The sequence below is a fragment of the Hyphopichia burtonii genome (assembly GCF_001661395.1).
Source record: "Hyphopichia burtonii NRRL Y-1933 unplaced genomic scaffold HYPBUscaffold_1, whole genome shotgun sequence".
Taxonomy (NCBI): Eukaryota; Fungi; Ascomycota; class Pichiomycetes; order Serinales; family Debaryomycetaceae; genus Hyphopichia; species Hyphopichia burtonii.
The window spans coordinates 2,504,969-2,524,557 of NW_017963728.1; the positions used below are offsets into that span (position 1 = coordinate 2,504,969).

A 19,589-nucleotide genomic window follows, 5' to 3' on the forward strand; every position below is an offset into this window, starting at 1 on the left:
ATAGCTGAACTAAACGCTAGCTAGCTAGTGAAAGGGAAAAGCGAAAAGAAAAAGAAAAAAAGTGTGTAACAACCTGGATATTTCCACAATAACTATCACTTAATGATGTGCTGTGAAGTGATATTCTGTAAGTAACGATGACCAACAATAAGTAAATAAATAGTCGAAGTTGTGATATGTTTTTGTATTTATTTCAGATCATCTAATTAAAAGTCAGACTATTTTCATTAATGTGTAGTGCTCAATGAAAAAAGGTAAACAATCATTGCGCGTAGACGGTCCTGGTGTTTGGGTGTTTGGGTGTTAAAAAATTGGGTGCACGGATATATTATTAACTAAAGAGATATATGTAGCGAGAGAGAGATATATAGGTATAGTTTATGAACAAGTTGAATTAAAGATTAGGGGAAAGATTAGTTATCTTGGGCGGCTTTTGCTTGGGCGGCTTTTGCTTGGGCAGCCCTCTTACCCATTGTTTTCCCAAAGAGTATGACCGTAGGGACCAAGGCAATGGTTTCAATGACTACCCAGGCGACTAAGATCCCATAATTTCTACCTAATTGACCTTTGTAAGTATTGAAAAAGATAACTTTGGTGATTTCGTAAGAGTTATGGATTGGTAAACCATAGCCGTATCTAAAGAATTTAGGACTCAAGGCCAAGGGAGTGAAAGTAGGAGAAATATTAATGATGACCCAGAACAACATCCAAAACCCTAATAAAGGAGGATACAATAAAATAAGTAGCATGCCCATAATTTCATTCATTGCACCAACAGCCCACATGGTTAAGAAAGAAGTCATCCAATAAACCAAAAACCCAGATTTACCAAAAGCGACTTGCATGTCAACTTGCATGACTAAACTTACTAAAGAATAGAAAAAACTCAAGACAAAGAAAGAAATAATAGTGGAAGCAACACGGTAGAATAAGAAATGATGATTTTTCAAATTAAATTTAGCGACTTTTTGATGAACGTCACTAAAGAAATTGAAACTGAAAAAGGTAACGATAATCATATAAATCAACCCAACTTGAGAAGGAGCGACTAACACTGGATCACGGAAAGGTCTTGAATCTTCGTAAAGAAACGTCATTGGTGCAGTTATGAGATTTAATGAATTAGTATTGGAAAAAATCGAATCATTAGAAATTTGTCTTGCTATAGAGGAGGTTATATTATTTTGTTGAGCTAAAAACATTTTTTCGATTTTTTGTATACTTGGAGTGACATAAGTATTCATATTAAGGAAATCTCGACCAGTTTCATAAATTGAAGATATGGTGTTATTGGTAACATTATAGGATTCCCCGTTTTCAATTGCATGGTATAAATTATAAGTTGCGTTTGGTTTAACGTAAATCGAAGACCAATATTCTTGATGATGAACTTGTCTTTGAATTTCATCACCTATTCTATCTTCATTATTATGTTTTGCGGCAATTTGATTGAATTCACTTGAATTGTAAATATGCCATTGTCCATAGTATTTGGCTTGATCCGTTTCCAAGATTTGTCTCAAGGTATTACCAATTATTGGATCAACATTATCAATAGTAGAATCATCTTCAATAACAACCAACATTCTCAAATTTCGAAGACGATAATTTCTATGATACATTGACCCCCAATAAATAGAAAAAATACCTAAAAGCATAACCCCCATTAACAACCAAATTAATACAAATTTAATTAATAATCTCATTCTTTCATGTTTTAAATTTTGATTGAAAAATGAATACTTGGATTGAACCCGTTCTAAAAATGATGGGGTTCTTTGTAATTCATGATTTCTAGAATTGGTACGCAGAATGGGATTGTTCCCAAATGATTTTTCATTATTCTCTAAATCTTCTTGGGCATCCCCAAACTCTTCCTCTCCCACAAATGGTTGGGGAGTATGTTCATAATCTTCAGGATGATTATTTTCTCTGCCTACTTCATTCTGTCCCTGTTTAGCATACGACTCGGTTTCCTCCGAGGAGGATCTGTTGGCATAAGATGTCATGGTTGCAGCGACTTTCTCTATCTCAGGTTTCTCAACTTTGTTGCAAACAATCCTCTTCTTATATTTGACGTGAAGAAATTGTTTGTTTTTAGGCCCGTCTAAGCTATTAATTTAATACTTCTCTGTATGCAGGGACCGGCCCTCGGCTCTAAAGGTCCGAGTGGCCTCCGAGTGGGTACTGCCGAGCACCTCGGTGCAGCTCGGCCGAGGTAAACTCCGGGCATTTTGACAGTTGAAATACGTTTTTCAGCACTTGCTTGTTCCTCAATTAGTAAGAGTTACTTCTTTTGCTTTTGTCCGGCTTACCAGTACTCTTAATCGTCCTGTGAGATATATATAAGCTGACATATAGGGTCTCTGTATTGCCCAGACTGCTGCACTGTCCAGATTGTTGCACTGCTAGATTGTTGCACTGTCTAGAATGTTGCGCTTTAGATACTCTTTCTAATGCTGTAGGCTGAAAATTTTGAGAACACGCATACAAAAAAAAAAAAAAAAAGGTTAAGGTTAAGGACATACTGATTCTTCAGTACTTGAGCAAGATGGAAGCATTGCATGATCAGTATTCTAGTGGGAATAAGCAGTTCCTGTATGCTGACCAATCCGTTAGCCATAGAGGTTCAAAGAAGAAGCCGGTTAATGATTTGGATGAGATAATTGACCAAACGCGACAATTATCAATTAGTCAAGACGAATCAAGTCCAAGTTGCAACTTTCAAAAGGCCTTGGTTTATTATATCAATCCATTGGTGTTGACTGCGGTTTCGGCCTGGATTCGATTATACCAGTTGAGCCGTTCTAACAAGGTTGTTTGGGACGAGGCCCATTTTGGGAAGTTTGGTTCTCATTACTTAAAACACGAATTTTACTTTGATGTCCATCCTCCATTGGGTAAATTATTAGTTGGGTTATCGGGGTATCTTGCTGACTATGACGGTTCTTTTGATTTTGAGAGTGGTGAAGAGTTCCCGTCGAATGTTAATTTTGTTTTAATGAGATTTTTCAATTGTATCTTTGGTATATTATGTACTCCATTGGCTTATAAAACTGCTTTAGCGCTTGGTTACTCTCAATGGACCATTTGGCTTATTTCTCTAATGGTTGTTTTTGAAATGATATCTTTGGTATTATCTAAATTCATTCTTTTGGATTCAATGCTTTTATTTTTCACCGTTTTATGTTATTATTGTTTAATCAAAATTCATAATTTGAAATGTGAGAATAAGTTATTGAGTTTATCGGGGTTTAAATGGTTATTCGCAACTGGGGTTTCCATCGGCTGTGTTTGTTCTGTTAAGTGGGTAGGTCTTTTCATCACTGCTTTAATTGGGTTTTATACAATTTATGACTTGATGATCGGGTTTTATCAAACTACTTGTAAGAAAATCAATTGGTCTTCCTATTTGATACATTGGATAACAAGAATTTTCACTCTTATAATAACTCCCTTCATCATTTATTTGATTTGTTTCAAAATTCATTTTGCTGTCTTGAATCATTCAGGCCCCGGTGATGGATCCCTTTCTACTTTATTACAAGCTTCGCTTCATGATAATAAAATCGAATACGGTCCAAGATCAGTCGGGTTTGGTTCGTTGGTTTCTATAAGATCTCAGGGTTTATCTCCAAACTTATTACATTCTCATCCTCATAATTATCCAGATGGCTCCCATCAACAACAAATTACTACCTATGGTTTCAAAGATGAAAATAATGAATTTGTTATTGAGTTTGATTGGAATAACGCTATTAATGGTCATTTTGCCAGTTTAATTGATGAGGATTCAAATTCAATCGACGATTTAACTACTTTGGTGAAAGATGGCGATACCATTAGATTAATACATAAAGAAAGCGGTTGTCTTTTACATAGTCATGATATCCCGGCTCCAATCTCTAAAAATCATTATGAAGTTAGTTGTTATGCTGATTTAGATAATAGTGACTTGAAAGATGAGTGGGTTGTGGAAATTCAAAATCATGAAGTTTCTCCTTCTCCACAATTTCAAAATGAACCAGTCGATGAAATCCACCCAATCTCAACTAATTTTAGATTGAAGCATAAATCCCTTGGTTGTTATTTAGCAACTACCGGTTACTCTTATCCTGCTTGGGGGTTCCAACAAGGTGAAGTTATTTGTAAATACTCTTTACTCTCAAAAGATAAAAATACTTGGTGGAATATTGAAGATCACACTAATGAATTCTTACCCCAAATAAATGAAACTTATGTCCCTCCAAAACCTAGATTTTGGAAAGAATTTATTTTACTTAACTACGGTATGATGGCTTCAAATAATGCTTTAGTACCTGATGCTGATAAATTTGATAAATTATCTTCAGAATATTGGGAGTGGCCCATTTTGAACTCGGGTTTAAGAATGTGTGGTTGGGGTGCTGATGATGTTAAATATTTCATGATTGGTCATCCATTAATCACTTGGTTTAGTACCGGCTCTTTATTAATTGTTTCATTGTATTTAATTGTCGTTTTATGCATGTGGCAACGTCAATCATTAAAACTTAATATTCTTGACCCTTACTATGAATTTTTATTAAGTGGAGCCATCTTGCCATTAATCGGTTGGGTATTGCATTACTTCCCGTTTGTCATGATGGGTAGAGTAACTTACTTACATCATTATGTACCTGCATTGTATTTTGCGATTTTCGTTGCTGGTTTTATGATGGAGGCTTTGGTTGCTAGAAAAGTTAATAAACATTTAACTGGGTTTATTTACTTATGCTTCTACATTGCAATCATTGCCATCTTTTGGTACTTGAAAGATTTGGTGTTAGGTATGGAAGGACCTTCAAGAAATTTCAGACATCTAAGAGTCTTATCAAGCTGGATGGTTTAAACCTTGTATATATAATAAAAGTATTTTGCAGTATAAGTTTGTAAAAAAAAATTGTTGCGAAAAATCGGAAAAAATCCTCAAGTTGCTTCAAAACCGTGTAAACTCTTAGTGATTTTCGATTTAATTTTGCAAAAATATTGTAATTACTATGCTACAAGCTTGAGTTTGATTAAACCCCCTTCAAGCTGGAAAGCTCATATCTTCTTGCTACATGACTTGATCCCATACCCTTACTTTGAAGTTGCCAACAGTAACGGTTGTCGTTAAGGGTTCCAATTTGCAAATGAAAATGGGAAATTGCGAAAAATAAAAGATGGATTTGGAAGCCACATAATCAAGGTATGGTGTTTCTTATCGGTTTAAAAGAATAAACAATGTTCAACTGAAAAGAGTGGATATTCATATTGCAAATCAGGGGGGTATTGTGTAAGCATTGATCTTGATTTGATTTGGTCCTTTGCATGAAACTCCTTTAATTAATCATTTATAATACAAGAGGAATCCATTTCATTGAATTTGACTTACTAATTCTTAAGGAGAATGACTGATTCTAAAAGAATATATAACCAATCTATATCTTCTTATGGTAGTACCAATGAAATCCGATCGAATTCGAGTGACCAAGAATCAAACGATGATACTAAAAAACAACAGGAATCAGCATACTCCATTCAAGCCATCTGGAGTGACGAAGAATATGTGAATGATGAAGATAGAATCGACCCTTCGCCGAATCCGTTTCTTGATGATGAAGAAGTGACGAAGTACTACACGGCCTTGTATGAGCAATCGGATTATGAATGTCGCCATGTTTTTGAACCCCAGTTATTGTGGACAGTTGCGGAGGAAAAACGAATTGTTAGTAAACTCGATGGTAAAATAGCTTTATTCAGTTGTATATTATTTGCAGCTTTGGAGATTTGTCGACTGAATATCCGTCAGGCTTTAAGTGACGACTTTCTAGCTGATTTGAATCTTACCACGAATGATTATAATATGGGATGTACTATTTTTTTAGTCGGGTTTCTTCTTGGAGAGATTCCTTCTTCGGTGCTTTCCAAGGTAGTTGGAGTAGATAGATTCGTCCCATTTCAGATAATTGCATGGTCAATTGTTGGTATGAGTCAATGTTTTATCACGGGAAGGAAGACCTTTTTCCTTTGCAGAGGGTTATCTAGTATATTTATGTCAGGTTTAATACCGGAATTAGTCACTGCAATGTCTTCTTATTATAAATCCAATGAATTATCCGTTAGACTATCTTGGTTTTGGACCACACTGTCTTGCATTGAAATATTTGCATCAATAGTATCGCCATTAATTCTAAAGCTTCGAGGAACTTTTGGCTGGGAAGGTTGGAGATTTTTATTTTTGATTTTTAATTTCAGTTCTTTCATAATCGGGTTATGCTCATATTGTATGTTAGTACCTTCCCCAATTGAAACCAAGTCTCGATTTTATCCTCAAGGTTGGTTTAATAATCGAGAAGTTTCAATCATAGTCAACCGAGTCTTGAGAGATGATCCTTCCAAAGGCGATATGAACCATAGACAAAGTATCGAGGTCAAACCACTAATAAGAGCATTATTAGATTACGATTTATGGCCCATTTATATCCTTGGTTTTATAGCATTTATTCCAAAGTCAACCATCGGAAGCTATTTGAATATAATAATGAGGAACTTTGGTTGGTCATCCTCACAAATCAATTACTTTGCAATTCCCCATTTCATTCTTCATATTTACTTCTTATTAGAAACTACAAAAATAAGTGAACGCTTCAATCAAAAAGCCCTTGTGGCTTTATTAAGTCCAACGTTTCAACTTCCTTTGGTACTACTATTGAATTTTTGGAATGGAGCCATGGTCAATGCCTGGGGGACTTGGGCTATATGTACTCTTATAGTTGGAGGTCCTTACATCCATGCTATTAATGTAGCTTGGGTTTCAAGAAATTCTGGCAGTATTAAAACTAGAGCTGTTGCTAGTGCCATGTATAACATCACCGTCCAACTAGGTAGTGTGGTTTCAGCCAACATCTATAGACAAGATGACGCTCCTCTTTACCATCGAGGTAATCAACAACTTCTCTACCTATCCTTGTCAGTGGTCCCGATAATCTTACTAGTGAAAGCTTATTACATCTGGAGAAACCATACTAAAAGGGCCCACTGGCAAAGCATGACTCCAGAAGAACAGAGCTGGTACCTCAACCACACTACGGACCAGGGTAACAAAAGACTTGACTTCATGTTTGATAGTTAAATATTCATATAACTACCTTATTAAGACTGTAGCATTTAATCCCGTTTTCGCATTAATGAAGAATTGGTAACAAAAAAACGAAAAAAAAAAAAAAAAAATAACCAGGAGAAAAGAAAAGAACCAAACGAACCAAAAAAAAAGACTAAAAGTAAAAACCACGGAAGTAAATATACCGTTTAGTGGATTAGCAAGTATAGGACTAACAGTTTCGATATCCAGGTTATTCAGGAAAAGAGGTTATTCTCGTAGTACTAGAGCTCAGCCAAGTTTTGAAAAGAAGAACGTGAAGTACTAAGGTTTTCCTGATTGAAAAGATTTGCATTTAGAAATCAAATTGAAAAGTACGTAACTCGAGTTGTTTGACCAGACAGAGTACTAGGAATCAAAATTGACGCTAGTAAGTGAACATTGATAGTGATCGAATATCAAAACCCCATTATTTAAATAAAGATGGAGAGATATAATGAAAATAACTACCTCGAAGATGAGGAACTAGCCCAGTTACAGGCCCAACAACAAGATGAGATTCCACAACCGTCTGCTCCACCTATAGTTGACGAAGAGGAGCTATTAGCAGCACAGGCGGCAGCAGAGGCGGCAGCAGCTCAACAACAACAACAACCAGGTGGTGCATTTAATAATGTTGGACAAGGGTTAACCGGGAGAAATCGAGATATAATGATGCAATACTGGCAAGAGACCATCAACTCTATTGAACATGACGATCACGATTTTAAGAATCACCAATTACCATTGGCAAGAATCAAGAAGGTTATGAAGACTGATGAAGACGTAAGGATGATTAGTGCTGAAGCACCGATTTTATTTGCTAAAGGATGTGATGTTTTCATAACTGAACTAACTATGAGAGCATGGATTCATGCAGAAGAAAATAAAAGAAGAACATTACAAAAATCAGATATTGCAAATGCTTTAACGAAAAGTGATATGTTTGATTTTTTAATTGATGTTGTACCTAGAGAAGAAGAAAAACCTAAAAAGCCAACTACTTCCAGATCAAACGGGTTTAGCACTCCTCGTTCAAACCCTCAGTATCAAGATCAATATCAACAGGAGACTAATTTTGGAGGTCAAGTACCAGATCAAGAACAAGCTCAACAAATCCAGGCGTCCCCGAATCCACCTCAACTCAGCTCACAACAACAAGGTCAATCATCTCCTACACAACCACAACCACCAAGCCAAGCACCATTAGTTTCAACTCAACAACAACAACCAATATCTACCCAAAGATTACTTCAAGAACAACAACAAGATGAACAACAAGAGCAACAACAAGAACAAATTTACCAACGACAAGATCAACAATCGGAAAAAATTGCTCCACAACCTGCTTCAAATCATCAACAACCTCAACAGGCTCCTCAAGAACAATCTACAAGCCAGCCAGGCGAACCTGGTGAATACAACAATTTCCAAAACTTTAACCCGGTTTATGAAAATGGATTTTGAAATTATACAATCTTGTTTATAGTTTGTCTTGCACGAGACATTGATAGATATGTTCAATTCCTAAACGTTTCCATCTATTAAAACCCAAATTCAAATTTAATTCCTTTTAGACTTCCTTTTGATATCTTTCTTCTTTGTAATATTTTAAATCTTTTATTTGTTTGCTTTACTCTCTATGATGGGACTACAATTTGTATTTTTAACTTGTTGCCATTTACTTTCCTAGCTTCTATTTTTTAATTGTTAGTTTCTATTTACTTGTTGTACAATTTCTACTTCTTACTTATTATACAGTTTCTATTTCTTATCTACTATTTTGTTTATATAGTTATTTTCTCTATTTTTTCACGACTGCTAATTGACTTTCCTCGGTTTCTTTCTTTACTGTAGCAGAATTATCTATAAAATCACTATACCATGGAGTTTAGTAGTTCGGGCCATTTCGGGTTATTACTAAGTATTCCACTACAATAAAAAAAAAGTGAAAAAAAAAAACGGAAAAAAAAAAAAACTGAGAAAGGAGTAATAAAATCATTGCTCCTATTGTAAGATGACAATTTCTAACTACTTTACTTTTCTTTTGATATCATAGAAACTACCATCTACCGTTGGATAGATACTTTAGAATTGATCAAGAAGGTCTCATTAGCCAATTGAGTCTGGTTTGAGTGTTAGCATTGAAAAGGTATTTGGTAACCAATTAAACAGATTGGAGGATATAACTGTTGCTTCAAATATCACGTTACAAAATTGCTGCAATCCTTATTGTAAAAAAAGGTATTAATTTCACAAACGTTCCTACAAAAATTGAGATAATCCCCTCATTGGCCAATTGTTTAAATATATAAGTACCATTAGGTTCTTTTTAGAGAATGTTTAATATTTTTAGAAATTCAATTGCCAATTCAATTAAACATTCTAATAATCAATTATCATTTATAAAGAGTAATTTAAGATCTACTTGTGCATTGAAGAGTTTCAATTCAATTAATTTACAATCTAAGATGAATTTACTTACTATTTCTCAATCTCTTGACGAATCTTATAATAAACATAAAATTATTCCTGACGTGGTTGATAAATTTGATACTCAAGGATTGCTTACCATTGAATATAATGAAAATGATCAAGTTGCCTTGGGGAATACATTGAAAGTTGAAAATACTCAGCATAAACCAACAATTCAATTCACTCTTAATTCTCCTGGTCTGGAAAAAGAATTGGAAATATCAAAGGACGATCGATTCACTTTAGTTTTAACCGATCCGGATGCTCCATCAAATAAAGATCATAAATGGTCAGAATATGCTCATTGGATTGTTACTGATTTACCATTGAATGAAAATTCCGAATCTGCTTCTTCAAATGCCGAAGGTAAAGAAGATTCCTTAAGTACGATATTAGACTATACTAAAGGTAAAGAAATTTTATCTTACGTTGGTCCTGCACCACCTCCAAAAACTGGTAAACACCGTTATGTTTTCTTACTCTATAAACAAGATCCAAAAGTTTATCTGTTACCTGCTCCTCCTGACAGACCTAACTGGGGTACTGGTATTCCAAGTAGCGGTGTGAAAGATTGGATCAAAAAACATGGTGGTAAACTGCAATTATTAGGAATCAATTTCTTTTATGCCCAAAATGACGATCAAGATTGATTCTATATATATATATATATATATATAAACTGTTTTATACTTTATATCATAATGCCATACATTAACTTCGCTTTATACTATTACTATACTCTTTAGGACTAACCACCAACCCTTTACCCTTTCTTGCTCCTCTATAAATAGTTTCAATAATATCAATTAACTCTTGTTTTTCACCAACTAAAAAATTTAATTTATTATTATTCCCAGTTCCAAAATCACACATCATGTGTTTATTTCTATAGAAAAACATAACCGTACATGGATCATATAACTCATACATTTGATTAAAGTCAGGAACTTCATCAATATCACAAAGATAAATTGCAGCAAAGTTTCGAACTTTTTCTGCTATCCCATAAAGAAATTCATCCATTATCATACAATTCTTCTCATAGTCACGTCCAAACCGTATAACTACAAGTCGTTCATCTTCGGAAAGTATTGCCTGGTCAACATGCCATCCGGTATGGAGATGGGTAAGGAATATGGAACTCATTGCTGCCGATGGATTGATGAAAAAGTATTGATTATTCGAAACTTGGTGATGGAATTATTGGAAATTTTTCAATCGTTTTTTGTGCGCAATGTTTAGCGGCCTTTAAATTTGCATCCACAAATTACATCCAATGACAAATACTTCTCTGGAGTGAATGATAGAGAGCAGCAGTGGATGATATGAGTAAAATAACAGAAGTGGCTGATGTGGTGGAAGTGAATGATAAGTGTGAAATAGCAGAAAGGAATGATTTGAGAGAAATGTTAGATGTGAGGGAGACTAAAAAGGCTGATAAGGAAAATGAAAAAGCTCAGCCAGGACTTAAAAGAAAGTCCAGTAGGCTATCTCGATTCTTTCTGAGACAGCCAGACACAGCAGAGATAGACACAGCAGAGATAGACACAGCAGAGATAGACACAGCAGAGACAGATGCAAAGGCAGAAAGCAAGCCCGTTGCTTGTCCACTCAAAGAGCTTACCAACATCGAGTCCAGAAAATCGATAACCGGATTGAAAATACGAGACAACATGTCCTATTATCTTGGATTAAGTAAAAACGAAGAGCAACCAGCAAGTGAAGCTCCTCGAATCGAAAAACCCCAGATCAGCGAGACCAGCAACTCAGAAACAAGTGCAAGCGAGACCCCGAACAAGAACGAGGAATTCCTGGGAATACCCAGTAGTAGACTAGCCTTTTTCGAAGATTCCCAGCGAATGGCATTCAAGGTAAGCTTGAGGACCTTCAGAGAACGAGAAATAACTTATAATTTCTACTTCAAATGGGTATTGTGGGTTGAGAACCTCAACGCTAAAAGAGATCTCAGAATATTCCAAATGGTGGAAACTAATTACGACTTGGAAGACACTTTCCGATTTTTCAAAGCCAACCAAACAACATATAATAAGGTCCATTTCTTTCGCTTGGGGATAATGCCCAGAAGGAAATCGACCAAGTTGAAGCACGGGACTAGAATTGAATTTAAAGTACCTAGCGTACTAGCCTCGGACTTCGTGAGTGAATCATTGAAAATGGTCTTGGGAGACATCTTGTACCTGCCCAGCAACATCCAGAGTACGTATGAAAAACACCCATCTTCGCAAAGAAGCGTACTAACTAGCACAGTCCCCATTCTAGGAGTAACCTTCAAGAACTGCAACAGCGAATATTCAGTCTTAATTTTTTGGACCACTCAACCCATCCAACAAGATCCTACTTGCTTTGTGGAATTACTAGACCTAGTCAGGGACACCATACCAAGCTACCTCCACAAGATATTGCACCTGGCTGTTCTTGTCGCCAATAGCACCTTGGAGAGTTATAACATATTCAAAGAGAGCCCGTAGTTGCAAAACCACTTCATACCCACACACCCGTGCACCAAACGTCACGTGCACATCCTCAAACCCACTCAGAACCAATCAACAAAGCTCGTTTTCTGTTAGTAACAGACCGAAAAAACTAAAGAAAAAATTGAATTATATACAATTAGGTTATAGTAATAGATAGAACCAACGATGTCTACTTCGCTTATCCGTACTATCAAGAACATCTACTCTTCAGGGTTGAAGAGAGCCGCATGGCAAATCCAAACCCATAACGATACCAAAAGAGGTTGGTTAGTGGGCCAAGATGATTGGGGTAACAAGTATTACGAAACGGATGTACCAGAAGAAATTCATTTAAGAACCAGATGGGTTGAATATGCCGACTGGGGTGTTGATATTTCCAGGGTTGAACCAGGTTGGCATTATTGGTTAGGTTATGGTACTAATACTCCACCAAACAAGTTACAAGGTGACCAAATTGCTACCAGAGCTTACCCATTACTCAAACATAAAGAAAACTTAACTGCCACTAGAGGTGCTTATGTTCCTTACAACACTGCCAAACCAAAACATCAAGCATGGCAACCTGAAGTTAAAGAACGTGTTGAAGTTTAATCATTTAAAATTATTTATTAATTCTGATTGATTCTGGTGTTATCACTTTAAATATCAGTTGATTCTATCAGTTTATTTATTATATCATATATTCAAGCATAAATAAGATCCCTAGATCGTCAGATTGCTCCTTTCTTTCATTTGTTCATGTTCTCATATTCTCCTTTTATATTATTATTTTCATTCTTCATTTACGGTTAGTTTAAATAAATGACAATTTCATTGACTTGACTAAATTCCAGATATATAGATGTAAATGTACTTATAATTTATCTGATGATTTAAATCTGATGATGCGGAAAATTTGAAAGCATCGGAAACTGAAAATTTATCAGTGAAAAAAAAACCAATCTACTAGTTTTCAATCACCAACCATGTCAAGTGAAAACCAACAAGGGAAGCTTCCCAACCTTGCTTCCGAAGCAGTATTAGTCAAGTCCGAACCGGTTCCAGATAATTTCGTAGAAGTTCTGGGGATCGACTATTCAAAAGATTCCGCTTATAATATGAAAGCAGTTGATCTAATTGATTCAATGAGAACCATGGGGTTCCAAGCTTCTTCTGTGGCTTCAGCTTGTGATATCATCAACAAAATGAGAGAATGGAGAGGTAAACATATTGACGAATTGCCAGAGCATGAAAGAACAGGTGAATTTGATGATCAAGGATACCAAAAAACCACGATCTTTTTAGGTTATACTTCAAATTTAATAAGTAGCGGATTAAGAGATACTTTAAGATATTTAGTTCAACATAAATTGGTCAGTGGGATTGTTGCCAGTGCCGGTGGGATCGAAGAAGATTTAATCAAATGTTTAGCTCCAACTTACATGGGTGATTTTGCTTTACCCGGTAAAGGATTAAGAGATAAAGGTATGAATAGAATTGGTAATTTATTAGTGCCAAATGATAACTATTGTAAATTTGAAGAATGGATTGTACCAGTTTTAGATAAGGTTTTAGAAGAACAAGAAGAAAGCATGAAGAAATTAGGCTCCGAAGGTTTAAATGCCGATTCTGATGCTATTTGGACTCCTTCTAGATTAATTGATCGTTTAGGTAAAGAAATTAACGATGAGTCTTCTGTTTTATACTGGGCTCATAAAAACAACATTCCAATCTTTTGTCCTGCTTTAACTGATGGTTCAATTGGTGATATGTTATTCTTTCACACTTTTAAAGCTTCTCCACAAAGATTTAGATTAGATATTGTTTCCGATATCAGAAAAATCAATTCCATGTCAATGGAAGCAACCCGTGCTGGTATGATCATCTTGGGTGGTGGTTTAATCAAACATCACATTTGTAATGCTTGTTTAATGAGAAATGGTGCTGATTACGCAGTTTACATTAATACCGGTCAAGAATTCGACGGTTCAGACGCAGGTGCTAGACCCGATGAAGCCGTAAGTTGGGGGAAGATCAAAAGTGACGCCAAACAAGTTAAGGTCTATGCTGACGTTAGTGTAGTTTTCCCATTAATAGTGGCTGCTACTTTTGCAGCCCAAAGACCAAACTAATTATAGACTTTTCTAATATTGTTGTAAATATATAAACCTTTTATATCCAATCGTTCATTGTATATCATCCGCTATATAATCAATACAACTACCGTATATCCTCATATTATTGGCTCCACCATCAGTTCGTTGTAACTCAATGGTGGCTGGCTTCCAGTGGAGTCTCGTTTGGGGGAGTTTTTGCACGCTTTGAGATTTTTGTTTGGTGCCACACATTGATACGCACTGATAAAGCCAATTGGTTATCAAATAGTATAAAGGTGGAAATTGTCTTTTTCTTTAAGTTCTACCAGGTTCTTCTTTATCAATAATTATTTTCAAATGTCCCAAGATCCTTCAATTGAAGCTTTGCAACGTGCCTTCCAAAACATTGACTTTGCCAAACTCGTCAAGGAAAGTATGGCTTCCAATGCAGTTGCTGAGTCTAACCCCGAATCTCCAACCTTGAATGCCACTCCAAATGCTGAAGTTTTTGACGACTCGTTCTTTGCTAAGTATGCCGACGAGTATATTGAATTTACATACAAGAACCCAACCATCTATCATGTTGTTAAATACTTCAGTGATAAGTTAAAGGCTCAGGGGTTTGAATACCTTTCAGAAAAAGATTCCTGGACCGATGTCAAACCAGGAAAATACTTCACTAGCAGAAATGGGTCCTCTCTTATTGCTTTCACCATTGGGAAAAATTGGAAACCTTCCAAAGGTCTTGGTGTCATTGGGTCTCATATTGATTCTTTAACTGTGGCCTTAAAACCAAGTTCTATTAAGAATAAGGTTGATGGTTATGACTTGCTAGGAGTAGCCCCATACGCCGGGACATTATCTGATGTTTGGTGGGATCGTGACTTGGGTATTGGTGGTCGTCTTATTGTGAAAAAGGACAATAAAGTCACCAGTACATTGGTGGATAGCTCTCCTCATCCAATTGCCCATATTCCAACGTTGGCTCCACATTTCGGAGCTCCCGCAGTTGGTCCTTTCAATAAGGAAACCCAAGCCGTACCAGTTATTGGGTTCTCAAGCGAACCAGATGCCCCCGCCACTGAACAAGAGAAAAAGGCACCGTTATATGGTAAACATCCAATCAAGTTATTGAGATACATTTCTAAAATATCCAATACTCCAATTGAAGATATCTTACAATGGGATTTACAATTATTTGACGTTCAAAAGGGAGCTTTGGGTGGATTGGATAATGAGTTCATTTTTGCTCCAAGAATTGATGATCGTGTATGTTCTTTTGCTGCCATCTATTCATTACTTGAAGCCGACAAGAAAAATCTCCTTCCGGATGATAATTTTTCTATCGTTGGTTTATTCGATCACGAAGAAATTGGCTCGGGCTCAAGAACTGGTATTAGAGGTCAATTATTTGAATCTACAGTTTCCAGAGTTGTTTCTTCCGATTACTATAATCCAAATCTTTCCGATGTAAGTGATGCTTTAGCTATTGCATATGCCAATACGATCATTTTATCTGCGGATGTAAATCATTTGGTTAATCCAAACTTCACTGGCTACTACTTGGAAAATCATAAACCAGTTCCTAATAAAGGTGTCACCATTGCTTTCGATACCAATGGTCATTTCGCTACTGATTCTTTAGGTACCTCCTTATTAGAAGAATTGGCTCGCTTAAATGATGACCAACTTCAATACTTCCACATCAGAAACGACTCCCGAAGCGGGGGTAGTATTGGTCCTTTGATCTCCTTGCAAACTGGTGCCCGTACAATTGATTTGGGTATTCCTCAATTGTCAATGCATTCAATTAGAGCTACCGTTGGCTCTAAAGATATCGGTAATGGGATTAAGTTTTTCTCTGGTTTCTTCAAAAACTGGAGAAAGACTTACGACACTTACCAAGACTTGTAACTCCCATCTTCAAAAACGCTTTCCAGCTCTCAAAAGTTATAGTTTTTATACTTAAAATGTTCGATATCAGAAGTAATTGTAGAAGATCCTTTTTGCAACTCAATAAGATGGCGATATACACGACCATTTTATTATTAGACATCCTCTGCTTTTTCACCATAACAACACTGGAAGTGGCTTAAAACCCCCCAGTGCTGGCCGTTGGTATAAAAAGGCTGTCTCTGGTATCTCATATCTGGATCTTCGAACATCATTGAAGTCAAATCCATCGACTGTGAAGGAGAAAACAGTCAAGAGAACGAGCATAGTAAAAGAAAAACACAGAAAAAACAACAAAAAAAAAAAAAAAAAAAAACAAAAAATTACGTGAAAACCTTCAATCCTCATCATAATTGACAAGAAAGACTCCTCATTCTACTACAAGTCTGTTGCAATTGATCTTCCTGCTGTGTTAATCGTGCACGCATAGCCTAGAATTACTTTACTGAAGCACATTATTGTCTAGAAGTTGGTTGAAAATGGGTATGTATTGCTTGATTTAGAACTTGATTCGGCTAATAATATAGACTGCTGCAGGTTTAGCTGTTGGGCAGGATATACTAAGGTTGAGTCGACGAGGATTCCAATTCCCCAATGAATTGCATTGGCCAAGGCTTATTAGGGCCCCAGCGTGATTCTTTTTGTTAATGACTTGAGAAAAACACTGGATCATTATAGATGTGAGAATGACAAGATCAACAAATAACTTTGATTCAAAATAAATCGAATATTACTAATGCCAATTGATTGGAGATGTAAATTTAATCTTGAGTTACTAACGTTAATACCCTCTAGCTCCCCCAAAGAAAATGTCCTTACAGGAGTTTTTCTCCGATGAATGTATGTATTCTAGATTTTATATTGACAGAACAAATACTAACAAAAATATCATTTAGCATTTGGTGGTTCATGGGCAGACGATGACATTGACTTGGCATCGATTTCAGTACCCATTGAGAAGAATAGACCATATTCTTCTGATGGTGGATTCAACAATTCAGGTGGTTTCCACGGTCATGGTGCTCAGTCTGGTGATAATGGTCCTCCTTATATACTTAAATTATTGAACTTGCCTGTAACATGTGACGAACGTTTCGTGGATGATTTATTCAAAAGTAGATACACTCCTTATGTCAAGTGCAAGATTGTGGTTGATCCAATTTCTAACATTTTAGAATCTCACGTAATTAAGAAAGTTGCATTCGTCGAATTAACAACTTATGAGGATTATTCAAAAGCATTGAAGTGGTTGGACCTATTTTACAAAGGTAATAGAAGAGTCATAGTTGAACCAGCAGATTTCAACGATTTTCAACACTGTATCTCTTTCAATCAAGAACACGAAGTTGAAATACAAGAAATTATAGAAAATTTTATTGCTGGGAAAAATCAAGAACATGGTCACCAAAGACGAGGCTTGGCTGGTATGCCATTACCTGAACCGAATGAAATTGGTAAGCAATTCAGTCCTCAACGAAACAATATCCCTCTCAACAGATCAAATCATGATAATCTTCGCAACTCTCCAGTAATGAATAATTCTCAAACACATAAACCAAAATCAAATCCTTTTGGATCAGCAAGACCCGTTGATATAGTTTCAAAAGAAAAAGAGCTTGATGATAAAATCATAGCAATTAACCATACTACTTTTAGAACTATAGGCTCAGAAGATTCGGAATCCCAAGCTAATTCTAGAAGATCATCACAAACAAAATCAAGAAGATCTTCAATCACAATTTTGAAAAGACCTTCTATAACTCCAGCAACTAAACCAGAACCAGCTTCAAGCTCGTCAACTATTGATTCAGCGTCGCCCCCTACAGCTTCTCAAGATATTCACAAACCTCATAATATGAGTCTTGCTGATATTTTAAGTGCTCAAGGTGATAAGTCCCCTGTTAGTGGAAGAAGAAGCACTCCTGCAAAACAATCACCTAAGCCTACAGCCATTAAGCCAGTTATTTTGAAGAAAAAAACTCAGTTAAACCTTAGCCCGATGGCCAGTAATCAAACTGAAGCAACTCCCACGGCTAGTACTACGAGTACTCCACCACCAAATACTCAACCACCTGTATTAATCGACGAAGAATCGCAGAAGGCAAAAGAGTTAGAGATTGAAAATAAACTAAAACAAATCAACGAATCATTTTCAAAAAATAACGCTTTGGAAAATAATGCATCTGCTAATGAATCACCAGAATCAAATATATCTCTCAGTCCCAACGGTTCAAATGATGGAACTCAGAATAAATCCACTCAAGGTAAACCCCGTATTGATTTATTAGCTCATCCGTCAAGATCTACTATATCTGAACCTAATAAATCACAATTTGCCTCTGGTGATCGTCCAAATTTCAAACAACATTTTGATGAAATGACCAAAAAAGCTAGCCTTAAGTCCAATAATCAAGCTCCCCGTAATAACCGCAATAATTATCAAAATAATAGGAACCACGGCCCTGGAAGACGCCAGTTCCACCAAGGCCACTATGCCAATAATTCATCTCGGAAGAATAGTGCATCATCAGACCAAGACAATAGTGTACCTCCTTTATCACCTCCACAGTCACTACAGGAGACCTTTGGCAGAGCTAATTCACCAAGTAGTTCACCAAGAAAACGTTTCAATGCTAATAATGACCATGCAAATGGCCACAATAATCATAATCATCACAAATCTAGTTCATTTGGAGAAGAAAATGAAGTTATTGAAAATGTAAGAGCATTAGCGCTTCGTGATGAAAGTATTAGGGGTACATCTCGTGGTAGAGGTAGAGGTCGTGGTGGATTTAGAGGTAGAGCTTACCATAGAGGAAATGGTTATAATACAGGCAGGGGCGCTCACCGTGATAGCTCAAATTTCAAGCATCCATATGTTAGTAACAAGCCAGCTGAAGAATTGTACTAATTTAAAATTTTACTTCTTGTTTTATCCTTATTCAACATATATTTTTTTGGTTTGTTTTTGAAAAGACATGTCTTTTCAGTATTCTTTTTTTTTCCTTTCATTTTTTGTTTTACCATTTGTTTGCAATGAACTTAAATTTGTTTGCAATGAACTTCTCGTGTATCCTTTAGTTTGACTTTTACAGTTTGCTTTGGCTCTAATGAAGTTCTTAATATTAATTTAGTCATTTATAACTATATGACATTTACATTGGTCTAGTTCAAATGGCTCGTTTTGTTTTTTTTTATCTATAAATTTACTTTTTTTTAATTGTGTGCTTATTTTCTACTTTTACTTGTTATAATTTGCTCTTCATTTTTACTTATGTACTTGATTCAAGACCACTTTAAGAATTGTTACAGCTTGATAGTCTTTAATTTAAGTTTTTCATATACATAGTTTGATTTGTTTCTACAATCTTCCATCCTTGACTCAAAGTTTCAATTTTTATTCGCAAGCTTTGTAATATATGGAGATGCTTCTCTTTCATCTGACTCTCA

At 35.9% G+C, this 19,589-nt stretch overlaps 12 protein-coding genes across 12 annotated transcripts; 9 read left to right on the top strand and 3 right to left on the bottom strand.

Moving 5' to 3' along the window:
- Positions 1–311: 311 nt before the first annotated feature.
- Positions 312–1,313, bottom strand: HYPBUDRAFT_151771 (SNG1 family protein; the record flags this gene model as incomplete). The annotated part of the gene is made up of 1 exon (XM_020220675.1): positions 312–1,313. A coding segment is annotated over exon 1 (827 nt), but the record flags the coding sequence as incomplete, so codon positions are not given.
- Positions 1,314–2,527: 1,214 nt separating this feature from the next.
- Positions 2,528–4,877, top strand: PMT6 (dolichyl-phosphate-mannose-protein mannosyltransferase). The gene has a single exon (XM_020220676.1). It carries the CDS (start codon positions 2,552–2,554, stop codon positions 4,868–4,870), a length of 2,319 nt encoding a protein of 772 aa, XP_020079524.1. The 5' UTR covers positions 2,528–2,551; the 3' UTR covers positions 4,871–4,877.
- Positions 4,878–5,410: 533 nt separating this feature from the next.
- Positions 5,411–7,135, top strand: HYPBUDRAFT_160169 (MFS general substrate transporter; the record flags this gene model as incomplete). The annotated part of the gene is made up of 2 exons (XM_020222472.1): positions 5,411–5,456; positions 5,547–7,135. The coding sequence occupies 2 exons, from the start codon at positions 5,411–5,413 to the stop codon at positions 7,133–7,135; spliced, it is 1,635 nt and encodes a 544-aa protein (XP_020079525.1).
- A 213-nt stretch (positions 7,136–7,348) lies between these two features.
- HAP5 (Hap5p) lies at positions 7,349–8,762 on the top strand. Its single transcript, XM_020220677.1, has one exon. The coding sequence runs from the start codon at positions 7,586–7,588 to the stop codon at positions 8,606–8,608; it is 1,023 nt and encodes a 340-aa protein (XP_020079526.1). The 5' UTR covers positions 7,349–7,585; the 3' UTR covers positions 8,609–8,762.
- Positions 8,763–9,567: 805 nt separating this feature from the next.
- TFS1 (Tfs1p) lies at positions 9,568–10,321 on the top strand. Its single transcript, XM_020220678.1, has one exon. It carries the CDS (start codon positions 9,613–9,615, stop codon positions 10,264–10,266), a length of 654 nt encoding a protein of 217 aa, XP_020079527.1. The 5' UTR covers positions 9,568–9,612; the 3' UTR covers positions 10,267–10,321.
- A 6-nt stretch (positions 10,322–10,327) lies between these two features.
- On the bottom strand, positions 10,328–10,762 carry HYPBUDRAFT_155357 (U4/U6-U5 snRNP complex subunit; the record flags this gene model as incomplete). Its single annotated transcript, XM_020222109.1, has 1 exon — positions 10,328–10,762. The coding sequence occupies one exon, from the start codon at positions 10,760–10,762 to the stop codon at positions 10,328–10,330; it is 435 nt and encodes a 144-aa protein (XP_020079528.1).
- A 179-nt stretch (positions 10,763–10,941) lies between these two features.
- On the top strand, positions 10,942–12,105 carry HYPBUDRAFT_146799 (uncharacterized protein; the record flags this gene model as incomplete). Its single annotated transcript, XM_020219992.1, has 1 exon — positions 10,942–12,105. The coding sequence occupies one exon, from the start codon at positions 10,942–10,944 to the stop codon at positions 12,103–12,105; it is 1,164 nt and encodes a 387-aa protein (XP_020079529.1).
- Positions 12,106–12,276: 171 nt separating this feature from the next.
- HYPBUDRAFT_146800 (uncharacterized protein) lies at positions 12,277–12,702 on the top strand (the record flags this gene model as incomplete). Its single annotated transcript, XM_020219993.1, has 1 exon — positions 12,277–12,702. One exon carries the CDS (start codon positions 12,277–12,279, stop codon positions 12,700–12,702), a length of 426 nt encoding a protein of 141 aa, XP_020079530.1.
- A 374-nt stretch (positions 12,703–13,076) lies between these two features.
- Positions 13,077–14,222, top strand: HYPBUDRAFT_101819 (deoxyhypusine synthase; the record flags this gene model as incomplete). Its single annotated transcript, XM_020218150.1, has 1 exon — positions 13,077–14,222. The coding sequence occupies one exon, from the start codon at positions 13,077–13,079 to the stop codon at positions 14,220–14,222; it is 1,146 nt and encodes a 381-aa protein (XP_020079531.1).
- A 269-nt stretch (positions 14,223–14,491) lies between these two features.
- Positions 14,492–16,132, top strand: LAP41 (metalloaminopeptidase). The gene has a single exon (XM_020220679.1). It carries the CDS (start codon positions 14,544–14,546, stop codon positions 16,098–16,100), a length of 1,557 nt encoding a protein of 518 aa, XP_020079532.1. The 5' UTR covers positions 14,492–14,543; the 3' UTR covers positions 16,101–16,132.
- Positions 16,133–16,180: 48 nt separating this feature from the next.
- Positions 16,181–16,626, bottom strand: HYPBUDRAFT_182336 (uncharacterized protein). Its single transcript, XM_020222901.1, has one exon. The coding sequence runs from the start codon at positions 16,488–16,490 to the stop codon at positions 16,254–16,256; it is 237 nt and encodes a 78-aa protein (XP_020079533.1). The 5' UTR covers positions 16,491–16,626; the 3' UTR covers positions 16,181–16,253.
- Positions 16,443–19,172, top strand: HYPBUDRAFT_9720 (uncharacterized protein). Its single transcript, XM_020223986.1, has 3 exons — positions 16,443–16,622; positions 16,935–16,979; positions 17,036–19,172. Exons 1-3 carry the CDS (start codon positions 16,619–16,621, stop codon positions 19,048–19,050), a joined length of 2,064 nt encoding a protein of 687 aa, XP_020079534.1. The 5' UTR covers positions 16,443–16,618; the 3' UTR covers positions 19,051–19,172.
- Positions 19,173–19,589: the final 417 nt, after the last annotated feature.